Genomic DNA, 12,915 nt, shown 5'->3' with positions numbered 1-12,915 from the left:
GATGTGCACTTTAATTACTGGTTTTACTTTTGGTTAAATTTCTATTTATGATCTTTACTTTCTTAACAACATAGTAAAAGCCTAAGAAGGATTAGATTTTTAATTACTAAAGGTTCATTAATAATTAATTCAACCCCCCCTTCTTAATTATTATGAGGCCACTTGATCCAACAATGAGGAGAAAAAAGAGAACTTTTTTATTACTTGCTTATTTTAAAGCTTACAAGGTGTCTCTATATATAACTCTAATGAGGCACAAGTTTTTACAAACCAGGCAATGTGGGACAAAGGAACTAAGACCACAAAACTCTAATAATTCTCCTACTTGGGGTCTAAGTTCTAAACTATAGCAGCTCCTTGAAAGTAATGAGTTCATCGACTCTTTACCTAATGTAGCACCTTCATCTTCAATCATCCTTGAAGGTCAAATGAGGCAATGCAAAGCCTCAGCTTGTCAGTTGTAATAGCTTTAATCAACATATTTGCTAGATTCTCTGATCCTAAGATCTTCAACAAAGATAAGTCTCCATCATTTATCAACTCCCTGATAAAATAGTCCATGTCACATCTGTTGAATCCCGAGTTGCTCAAAAACTCATTAAACTTCTTGTATCACTGCCTCAGTGCTTGTTTCAAGCCATATAAACTTTTATGAAGTTTCCACACAAGATTCCCCTTGCCTGGCACTTCAAAACCTTCTAATTAGGTCATATAGATGTCTTCCTCTAAATCCCCATGCAAGAATGTAGTTTTAACATCTAACTGCTCCAACTGAAGATTCTCTGCAGCTACAATACTTAGAATAACTCTGATGGTAACGAAGTTAACGAAGTGACGTTAACATCGGTTTTCATAAAACCGATGTTATCGTCGCTTCGTTAACATCGGTTTTGAAAAAAACCGATGTTATAGTCGATTCGTTAACATCGGTTTTCAGAAAACCGATGTTAACATATAATCAGTTAACATCGGTTTTGTAAATAAAACCGATGTTAACGTTGACATCAATTTGTTAACATCGGTGTTTTATTGAAAACCGATGTTAAACTTACATTTTAAATTGTATTTGACGCGACCTATTTCGCTCGTGCTCCCTTCTTCTCCGTTTACCTTCTCGCGTTTTCTTCTTCTTTGTGAACCCTTTCGCGCTCTCTTCTCCATTGCATTGTTAACATCGAAGGCTGTTGTTCTCCATTGCACTGAAGACCGTGACAGGTACGCTTCGTCTACCTGTGTTGTTCTATTGAACTAAAGAGCGTGATCGTGCTAGGTCTGTTTCTGGAACTCGTGGTTAAGCTAAGGACCTTTTTTGGTTTCTGGTGCAAGGATTGGCGAATTGGTGGTTACCTGAGGTACATTTGACTGGTAGTACATGGTGTTTGTGGTCAGCTGAGGTACATTTCACCTGAGGTACAATCTCGCCGGCATTGTCGCTGTTGTGTTCGAGGTAAGCTTCATGTCTTCATTGTAAGTTTGTGCTTCTGCGTACATGGTGTTTGTGCTCTTTGTTCTTATAGATTGTTAGTTAGTTTCTTAATTAGTTACTACTACTAGCTAGGGTTTGGAATGCAGGTAGTGTTGCTTGGAAAGCTATGTATCCATTAGGTTCTGCTCACTATTTTCCTAAGTTGCTTCTCCTTGCATCAAAAGGTATGCGCTCCTTGTTGTGTATCCATTAGGTTCTGCTCTCCATTTCCAACAATGTACTGAATGTGGATGAATATGAATCTTTGTTGTATGTTCTAAAAATGTGGTAGCTGCCTCAATTTCTTGAATAACATTTTTTGTTCTTGTATGGTTTTTTTTTGCACAGCAAAAATCAGTAGTATTATATATAATACAGTACTAGGTGTACTGAAGAGAGGATTAAAAAAATACAAGACAAAATTGTGGTCCACTAGTTGCCCCATTGTTGCTCCACTAGTTGCTAGAACCCTTTGTCCTTCAACCACCAGTCCATAACCCCTTGTCCTCCTGCTGTAATTGATTAGTTTATGGAAATAGAAGCTGTTGTTGTCCCCCTCTTTAATCCATTTTTTAGTTAGTGTTTTTTTTTTTTGCACTGCAAAAATCAGATAGTATTAATAAAGCTTCAGTACTAGGTGTACTGAAAATAATAGATAATTACAAAGGAAGATTCTGCCAAACCCAACTACAAAAATATAGTCCAATGAGAGAAATGTGCATTGTCCCTGCCATAACATAGTGCATTCCACCCTCCATATTTGGATATCAAGACTCTAGCCCAGAGCTGATTCTGATTGTTTGCCAATTCCCACCCCCATTTAGCAAGCAAGGCTTCATTAAAGTTGGACAGGTCTTTAATCCCGAGCCCTCCTTTGTTCTTGGAAAGACACACAAAGTCCCAATTAACTTAGGCAATCTTGGCTGCCTCAGAGCCTCCTCCCCATAAAAACTTCCTCTGGATAGATACTACCTTATGCACCACTTTTTTAGGAATTTTAAAGAAAGACAATAGGTAAATAGGAAGGGCTGTTAAGACAGAATTGACGAGGGATATCCTGCCTCCCATAGATAGGCATCTCTGCTTCCATTTTGCTAGTTTAGTTTCAAACTTGCTGATTAGAGGCTGCCAAACATTCCAACTTTTAGAGGTCGACCCCACTGGAATTCCAAGGTAAGAAAAAGTAAAAGTGAAAGTAAGGTTAATAATTAATATAAATGTAAATCGGGGGGGTGTTTGCATTAAATGTTAAAGTGTTTTATGTATGGGTGCTGCTGGAATATTAATTACCCAGCATTAGCAACCCATTTTTCTTTTCTTTGTTTATTCAAAGTGTGAGGGGGCTGAGGAGGTTGCAAGGAGGAACATATAGCCCGCAGCTCTGGCTTTAATATTGACATAAATGTACTATCATATCAACAAATATAAATAAAAGAATAGCATTTCAGTTGTTATAAATGCTTATTTAAATAGGCTTGTGTGTGTGTGAAAAAGAGAGAGAAAGAGTTTTCTCTTTTTGGTATAAAGAAAGTAATAGAAATTTGAATTTTTGATTCCATTCACATCCCAAGCTCTTATACAATTAATCAATTGTAGTGGCTTAAATGGCTTGAGTTATAGGAGTGTGTAGCAACTTGTGTTTTTTTTCAGACCAGCTGTTGTAGTTTTTTGTGCAACAAAAAAAATACACAAGTTTATTTCATAACAATGAAATTGGACTGTTAAATTGAATTTCTTTATTCTTTATGAATTTAGCTCCTCTAATTAAAGCATGGACTGTACTTTATAAAACAATATTACAGAGTAATAACTATTGATTATATAATCAATAGTTAAAAAAGTAATGGACCATTTTCAAAAGAAAAGTAAAGTCTTAGTACACCTTTTCACTTCTCTAGAGGTTAACATATTCCTACTTCAAAGGATTTATCCTTTACATAATTACTTCATATACATTCTTGACTGAGCCCATTTGTCTAAGTCCAACAAGCCTTTCTTAACTCCTATATCCTCAATATTTATGATCTAAGTCCAGTACATTCCCTTTCTGATTAAATAAAGGCATCTGCCAGATTAGAGGACCACTGATTGACATGTGTATCAAAATCTTTTTCCATTGCTTTAAGCCAGGACCATAGAAGAAGAAGTGCTTCATCCATCAGCTTAGTTGCGTTAAAAGTTTGATTATCAAATACCAGGTTGTTTCTGTGTTGCCATATGGTCCTTGTGAAGGCTATCCACCAGCAGCTCCATCTCATATCTTTTGATCGTGTAGCGTTCCTTATAGTATGCTGCATAAAATGATCTATGGGTTCTTTGGGGAAAACACCCACTGACTTAACCCATGAAAGTGACTCCCACCACAAGGGGAGGACCTTGCTGCAGTTGAAGAAAAGGTGTGCTGCATCCTCCTCAGAATTGTTGCATAACGGGCACATTGGGTCAGTTATCTCCACTTGTCTCCCTCTTAGGTTCAGCTTCGTCGGTAAGCGGTCTTTGATGAGTCGCCAGGTAAATATCTTTGCCTTAGGTGGTATCTTAAGCTTCCACAGAAACACAAAACTCCCATCCACTGGATCCCCCCTTATTTCCTCCATCAGAAACTTGTAAGCAGTGTTGGTCGAATAAATACCACTCGAATGTTGCTTCCAAATCCAAGAATCTGCTCCATGTTGTTGAACTGATATCAGTCCTGTTTCCTCTAGCAATTCGGCAGCAATTGAAGCTTCACTATCGAATAGGTTTCTCCTCCAATTGAAATTCCATTCCCACCCTTCCTCCTTGTGGCTTCCCATGAGGCTGATAGTTTGCTATTGTTGGTTACAAACTTGATACAGCGTAGGAAATTTGTCCATTAAAGTTATGTCCCTCCTAACCATTTGTCCTCCCAAAATCTGGTCATGTCTCCATAGCGCACCTTCCACTCTATTTGATCTTTTATTTCTATTGACTCCTCTATTTGATTGAGCTGCCTTAGGTCCTTCCAGCAATGGGAGTGTAAGCTGTTATTTCTTTCCTCATCTAAATTTCTCCACCCCCTATATTTTGAGTTCAATATTCTAGTCCACAACTGTCCATTCTGGTGGAATAGCTCCCATCTCCACTTGCCAAGCAATGCTATATTGAATTTCCGCAAGTTTTTTTACACCTAAACCTCCTCTCTCCTTAGGAAGACAAACTGTATCCCACCTTACCCAGGCGATCCTCCTTTGCTCCAGGCCTCCACCCCAAAGAAAATTGTACTGGATCTTGACTAGCTTGTCTGCTACAATGTTGGGAACCCTGAAAAATGAGAAAAAGTATATAGGAAGCGCTATTAGGATTGCCCCAAAGCGGCTTTTTGCGAAATTAATTTTAAGATCAGAAGCTAGCTCAAAACCTCTGAGAATTGATTTGATAACCCTCACATTCTCCATTGTTGCCTCCCCAAAGAAAATAGTGTCATCAGCATATTGTAGAATGCTGACGAGTTCCTTATATTTCCCCACAGCGAAGCTTTTATAGTGATTTCTAGCCACAACCTCTCTCATTAGGCCAGTAAGACCTTCAGCAGCAATGTTGAACAGCAGGGGTGCAAGAGGATCTCCTTGTCGGAGACCTCTATGCGGAGAAAATTCTCTAGTAGGGCTTCCATTAACCAAAACAGATATGGAGGCTGAATGGAGGCATCCTGTGATCCATTGTAGCCATTTGGGGCAGAAACCTAGTCTTGACATCATGTAAATTAAGAACTTCCATGAGAGAGAATCATAGGCTTTTTCATAGTCTACCTTAAACACCAAACAAGGTTTTTTACACCTTTTTGCCTCCTCCATAACTTCATTGGCAATCAGCACACCATGCAACATATGCCTACCCTTTAGGAATGCAGTTTGTCTCTCATCAGTTACATCCGGCAGCACTTTTTTCAATCTATTTGCCAAAATCTTTGCCACGATCTTGTAGACACAACCTATTAATGAAATAGGCCTGAAGTCATTGAGGGCCTGGGGATGCTTAACCAGCATTGCGTTTTGCTGCTGTCCAATACTTCGGAAATTTGCCCCATTAATTTCTGGTCTATCACAATCGGGCTCACTGAATCTGCTCTCAAAGAAATTGCGGACTGCTTCTTTTATTGTATTTGGTTCCTCAACCCATGACCCTCCAATCATCACTCCATTTACTACATTGGTCCTATGGTTATAGTTGATGAGCTTGTGGAAATAACTTGAATTACATTGTCATGGTTGCTGAATTGAGGCAGGCAGAAATCCATTGTCTCCATTTGGGACAAAAGCCCATTCTTTGCAGCATATAATCCAAAAAAGCCCATGAGACTGAGTCATAGGCCTTTTCAAAATCCACCTTGAAGACCATAACTGGCATTTTGCTTCTACAAGCTTCCTCAATCACCTCATTGAGAATTAATATGCCATGAAGGATGTGTCTGTCTTTGATGAAGGTTGTTTGTCTCTCATCAATAAGGACAGATATAACATGCCTCAGTCTATTTGCTAATAACTTAGCTATCACCTTGTACATACACCCAATCAAGGAGATTGGTCTGTAATCATTAAAGGACTGAGGGTGTTTAACTTTGGGAATTAGAGCCAAAAAGGAAGCATTGCTGCCTCTAGGGAAGCTGCCATGCACATGGAATTCATCTACAAATCTTCTGAAGTCAGTTTTCAGCACTCCCCAAAATTCTTTAATGAAATTGAAGTTGAATCCATCAGGTCCAGGACATTTTTCCCCACCACAGCTCCACACTGCTTCTTTGATCTCATGATCCGAGAAAGGAGCAATCAATTCCTCCCTCTGCCTCTGGTTAATTGAAGAAAAATGTACTTCATCAAGGGTGGGTCTGAAAAGCTATTGTTCAGTGAATCTGTTGAGGAAAAAAATTCACAGCTTCATTCTTAACTTCATTGGGGTTCGGAATCCATACACCATGAATGAGAATTCCTTCAAGACCATTATAATGTCTTCTGAAATTTATAAGTTTATGGAATTAAGCTGAGTTGTTGTCCCCTTCTTTTAACCACTTAGCTCTAGATTTTTGCCTTAAAAGAGATTCATAAGCATTTGAGGAGCAACCTAAGGGGTTCTCTCTTGCTGCACACCACATGGGATGGGAAGAAAATCAAACAAAGATGAAAATTGAAAGGAAAATATATACATTACATTATGCAGAGAGTGAGTCTGTGGCGTACGATTTGCATTTACATGATTGTTTTGTTTCTGTAGTGTGTGGTGATAGCCAACACAGCAACACGAGTTTGTCATGTGCTTAGGTACTCGTGGGAGGTTGTCCTAACTTCTAAAAGCCCCTTACCTACCTCTTTGGCTGTCCTCCACATGTGTGTCTTCCTCAACTTGAAGCTTTTATGCTATGTCTATATACTAGTGGATAACATTTTTAAAAAGATTCAATAATAGGATTAGTAACCTTGCCTCACAAAGGAGACAATTTTCTTGTGACAGTATTGGCAGACACCAACCGCAGGTCCCGAGGCCATTTTGGAAAAGAATACATGATAATTAGTAATTGATTTTGTCTTGAATCGGGAGTGATCATAAAATAGAAAAACTAACATGAATTTAATTTAAATTACTGCTTTGTTATCATTCTTGATGGATGTTCTAGCATTCATGAGTATTGACTTTGGTTTAATGGCTTCCATTTCTTTTAAAGGATTAAATCTTGCTCTGATATTGGATGACCATTGGTTGAAATGAATACCAAAATCCTTCTCCAAATGTGTCAGCCATGTCCATGACCATTGGTTTTTTTTTTCAGGTTATCATAGACTACTTTTAATTGACATTGTTGTTGAAGGTCGTTTGGGTTATAGCAACTCCAGGTACGTATGTAGGAACTAGTATGTATATATTGTTGTTTCATTTAAAATATTATATAGTGGTGTTTGCTTTAAAATGTTATATACTGGTGTTTCATGTAAAATGTTGCATACTGGTTTCAATGAATGAGGAATTGAGTCCCTTAGGAAATGAAGCATTCATATGAAATTCTGCAATAAACCTTAGAATCTAATTTTCTCTCCATCCCCCACCTTCATCAATGTTATTTTGAATAACCACTCTCTGTTGTAATTAAACCTTATCTCCTATATGTTAAAACCAACTTATATACTTCAATTGTAATTAATAAAGATGCTTCCATTTTAACTTCTCAAAAAGCTGCAGTGAAAATTTTTTAAAAAACAGAAAACCTTCTGTCAAACCTTATTAATTTGAACTTGTGCTTGTACATAAGTGATCGAGGCCGTACCCGAATCAAATAAACATGAAAATGCAGTAACTAGGAAGTGATCCTAGGTCGTTTCCCAACGAGCAGTGACAAACCAAATGTTCATAATATACTTGCAGTAACAGTAACGATTGGGGGGGTTTGTTTGTTTTGTGATTAAAGAGAAGAACAAGTAAACTGGGATACGAAACTACTAATATTAAAAACGGGTTGTTTCCTCTGATTCAGAAGCCATTCTCTTATCCTGGGTTATGGAGAATTCGTCCCTAACAGTCAACCACTTAATCCAACCCTATTTCAATTTACTAAGCGAAAATCAACTTAGGGTTGTCAATACGTGATTAGGCACCACATACACCAGTTAGCCCTTCGTCCATTAAGCATGAACGCAAGTTAGGCTCAGAGGCAATTAATCGAACACGAAGCGTGCACTGATTAATATTCACGAATTTGGGATAACTGATGAAGGGAAAACTGCCAGGAAACCACATTACAAGCGAAACCTCAAAGAGAGTTGGGCTTCGTCCTCAAAAGGAAACAACACCAGAAAATCTAGCCTTCCATGGATTCAAACAGAAAACGCAAATGAAACATGAAGCAGAAACGTAAATGAACAAAAACGTAAATGAACAAAAACGTAAATGAGACAGAAACGTAAATGAAAGTAGAAGAAGAAGCAAGAATGAACTCGTAATTAGAAGCAGAAAACGGAAATTTGCATTAAGAACCAAAACCGTAACAAGGGAACAGAAAAATGTGAAAACCTAAAACCAAAGCTCTGAATAATGAAAATAGCATAACAGAATGCTTTGCACGAATCCCAAGGCTGCTATTTAAAAAGAGTCACTCAAAGTCACTGGGCCCTATTACAATACTCTGGCCCAAAACGAAATAAACGCTGAACAACATAAAATAAAATTGCGAAATTTCCTAATTAACTAAGGTAAGCGCTGCTTAATTTGCCCTCTTCAAGTCCATAACCAAAATCCGGATTAAGCCCAATGTTTCGTTAATTCCTGAAATCAGATTAAAAACATCAAATTAGCTAAATGAGCCCAAATAATAAAATTGCCTAATTAATTGACAATTAAGACCAATCAGTAATTAAAATGGTGCAAAAAGGGTTTAGAAAATAGAAGAAAATGATGGCACATCAAAACCCCCCATACTTAGCCTTTTGCACTCCTGGGCAAAATGAAACAAAGAACAAAATCCAAGGGTATCAAAGAGAGACAAATGAAAACATTCACATATTTCTCAATGAACATCAAGGAATGAAAGTAATGGGTAACATCTAACATAAGGAGATCTGAAAAGTCAAGACATTCATGAAAATCATCCAAGCAACCCAATCATGGCAAAATAGTTAATCAGCTCAAGAATGAAAAGTGATAAAGCCTCACAAGATATACACTCTATCTCTCAAGTGTCTAGGCTACTATTTACCCTCAAAGCAGCCATGAAAACAAACACCACATAAACTTGGCAAGATTCTAAAATTGACAATCAACCCATAAACACAAGCACATGAGGATCAAAAGGTCTTTTAAGGTTGTAATGGGGCCAAGGACAAGATATGGAAAAATATGGAATAAGTGGCTAAATCTCAAAGGAATAGAGGAGCAATGGGGAATAAGTGCATAATAAGAAAAAAATAAGAAAATAAAAAGAAGTAAGGATAAAATTTAAACATAAAGAGTAGAACCAAGAGTCTCGTCATTCTTTTGCCATTTAAGATCTTATTCACTCAACTTTATTGCTTTTCTTTTTCATTTTCGAATTTTTTATTTTTTTTTTATTTTTTTATATCCTTTGAGAAACAACATTTCATTCAGCATGTCCAACATTTAACCAATATACAATGTACATCAAGTATGGCCCAAAATACATCATGAAGTATAACCAACAAAACAAGTTATCCAATGAAACAAAACCCCCCCACACTTATTCCCAAAACAATTCCAAAGCTCCAAAATTCCTTAAGGATATGGTGATATCATGGTTTTTCACTTAAGGCTTGTAGTGAGCTTCAAAACAAGGAAGGGGAAACAAGGCTCAAAAGGGCTATCAAAGGAATTAATTCAAGGTAAGTCCATTTGGCTAGAAGCTTATAAGAACAAAATTGCCTCAATCATTTCCAAATATGCATGTGAATTAGGACGCATCAACAAGAATCAAGCCAAGCCTATTGTGCAAGCAATCAATGGGGCAAAACACACCAAATGATTATGATGATGGATGGCTCAAATTCTCACAAAGGTAAACTCATCACTTTCAAATTGAGCTTTCAAAACTATCATGACATGTAGAGGAGAATCAAGGATTTCAAGTCACAAAATGTCAAAAACTTTTATTTTCAAAACAATTACCCATTTCTTGAACATATCCTATAATTCAAAGAAAAACATGCAAAGTCGTACATGCACACAAAATTGACCCAAAATATTAAACTAACAATCCGACGAAACTAACAACATTAACAAATTAACAAAACCAACAAAACTAGCAAAACCAAAGAACACTCCCCCCCCCCCCATACTTAAACAACACATTGTCCTCAATGTAGCACAATTAAAAGATTAAAAACAATTAAATCATCAAATAGAATCGGACAAGTGTAGTAAAAGCAAAGAAGGAGATAGGAAAAGAAAAACTCCCTAAGTCATGGTGGAGGAAGAGTAGGGTGGAGTAAGGAAGTCTCTTCCACCACTACGTCCACTAGAGAAGGGTTCGTGAGGAATGGCTTAAGTCGATGTCCGTTGACCTTGAAGCTCTTGTTTGTGGAGTCGCTTTTGATCTCAACTGTACCATAAGGAAAAACATTAGTAACAACAAAAGGACCAATCCACTTAGACCTCAACTTACCACTCATGAGTCCAAGCCTAGAATTATACAATAACACTTTTTGCCCAACCATGAAGTCCTTTTTAACTATCATGCTATCATGGAACTTCTTGGTCTTTTCTTTGTAGAACTTGGCATTCTCGTAGGCTTCTAGGCGGATTTCATCTAACTCACTCAGTTGCAACTTCCTTTCCTCACCAGCTTGATCCATAGAGAAGTTGCAAGTCTTCACTGCCCAGTATGCTTTGTGCTCAATTTCCACTGGAAGATGACATGTCTTTCCAAAGATAACCCGATAAGGAGACATTCCTATGGGTGCTTTGTAGGCAGTCCGATGTGCCCAGAGAGCATCATCAAGCCTGGTACTCCAATCTTTCCTGCTTGGCTGCACAATCTTCTCTAGAATTCTCTTGATTTCCCTGTTAGAAATTTCTGCCTGTCCATTGGTCTGGGGGTGGTATGGTGTGGATACCCTGTGTACCACCCCGTACTTTTTAAGCAGGGCATGCATTGTCCTGTTGCAAAAATGGGTTCCTTGATCACTAACAATTGCTTTAGGTACTCCAAACCTGCAAAACAGATTAGACCTGACAAAGTCTGCAACAACTTTAGCATCATTAGTTCTAGTGGGCTTGGCTTCCACCCATTTTGAAACAAAGTCAACTGCAAGGAGAATGTAAACATAACCAAAAGAGACAAGAAAAGGACCCATGAAATCTATACCCCAGACATCAAACACCTCACAAAATAGCATAGGTTGCTGAGGCATTTGTTGTCGCCATGTAAGTGTATTTCCTGCTCTTTGACACTACTCACAAGTGTTGCAAATCTTCCACGCATCTTTAAAGATGGTGGGCCAATAAAAACCACAATCAAGCACTTTGTGAGCTGTCCTTTGAACACCCAGATGACCTCCCGGTGCGGAAGAATGACAGAACTGCAGGACTGAGTTAGTCTCATGATCTGGAATGCACCGTCTAATGACCTGATCACTGCACAATTTCCACAAGTAGGGGTCATCCCAAATAAAATGCTTAGCATCACTTTTAATTTTATCTTTTTGGGCCTTAGATGCTAAGGGAGGAAAAACAAAAGCAACTAAATAATTGACAATATTAGCAAACTAGGGAGTAGAAAGAGAGTCAGAAATACTATACAGTATATACAAATCATCATCCAGGAAATCATCCCGGATAGGTGAATCTGCATCAGATACACGTTCGATCCGACTCAAATGATTAGCAACTGGATTTTGTGCTCCGCTCCTATCACGGATCTCCAAGTCAAACTCTTGGAGCCAGAGCATCCATCGGATCAACCTAGGCTTAGAATCAGCCTTCTTCAACAAGTACTTTAGAGGTGCATGGTTAGTATAAACAATAATGCGGGTACCAAGCAAATAAGATCGAAATTTTTCAAGAGCAAAAACTATGGCTAGAAGCTCTTTCTCAGTAGTAGTATAATTCGCTTGGGCAGCATCTAAAGTCCTAGAAGCATAATATATCACCCTGGGCAATTTATCAATTTTCTGAGCAAGGACAACCCCCAATGCATAATTTGATGCATCACACATAAGCTCAAAAGGGGCTGTCCAATCGGGTGCCTGGATGATGGGGGTGGTAGTCAGCGCTCTTTTGAGGCAATCAAAAGCCTCTTTGCCTCTGTCATTAAAGTCAAACTCCACCTCCTTTTGCAACAAGTTGGACAATGGAAGGGCTACTTTGCTAAAATCCCTTATAAAGTGCCTGTAGAATCCTGCATGACCAAGAAAAGATCGCACCTCTCGCACACAAGAGGGGTAAGGCAATTGTGAAATAACAGAAATTTTTGCAGGATCTACTTCAATACCCTTATTGGAAATAATGTGGCCTAAAACTATACCTTGCTCAACCATAAAATGACATTTTTCAAAATTTAGAACAAGGTTAGTTTCAATGCATCTATTCAAAACTTTTTCCAAACTATTCAAACAACCATCAAAAGAGGATCCATATACAGTGAAATCATCCATAAACACCTCTATGCAATTTTCTAAAAAATCACTTAAAATACTAATCATGCACCGCTAGAAGGTACCAGGGGCATTGCACAGGCCAAAAGGCATCCTCCTATAGGCAAAAGTGCCGAAGGGGCAGGTGAATGTGGTCTTTTCCTGATCCTCAGGAGCAATAGTAATTTGCATATAACCAGAAAAACCATCAAGGAAACAGTAGTGGGATTTACCTGCCAGGCGTTCAAGCATCTGGTCAATGAATGGCATAGGAAAATGGTCCTTTTTGGTAACCTGGTTCAGCCTCCTATAGTCAATGCAGACTCTCCAACTGTTCTGCACCCGAGTAGGAATCAGCTCCTC

At 38.2% G+C, this 12,915-nt stretch overlaps 1 protein-coding gene across 1 annotated transcript; it reads right to left on the bottom strand.

Moving 5' to 3' along the window:
* Nucleotides 1-3,516: 3,516 nt before the first annotated feature.
* Nucleotides 3,517-4,260, bottom strand: LOC102669332 (uncharacterized). The gene has a single exon (XM_006575937.1). The coding sequence runs from the start codon at nt 4,258-4,260 to the stop codon at nt 3,517-3,519; it is 744 nt and encodes a 247-aa protein (XP_006576000.1).
* Nucleotides 4,261-12,915: the final 8,655 nt, after the last annotated feature.

The sequence above is a fragment of the Glycine max genome, chromosome 2 (assembly GCF_000004515.6).
Source record: "Glycine max cultivar Williams 82 chromosome 2, Glycine_max_v4.0, whole genome shotgun sequence".
Lineage (NCBI taxonomy): Eukaryota > Viridiplantae > Streptophyta > Magnoliopsida > Fabales > Fabaceae > Glycine > Glycine max.
This window is presented reverse-complemented; position numbering and strand designations above follow the sequence as displayed.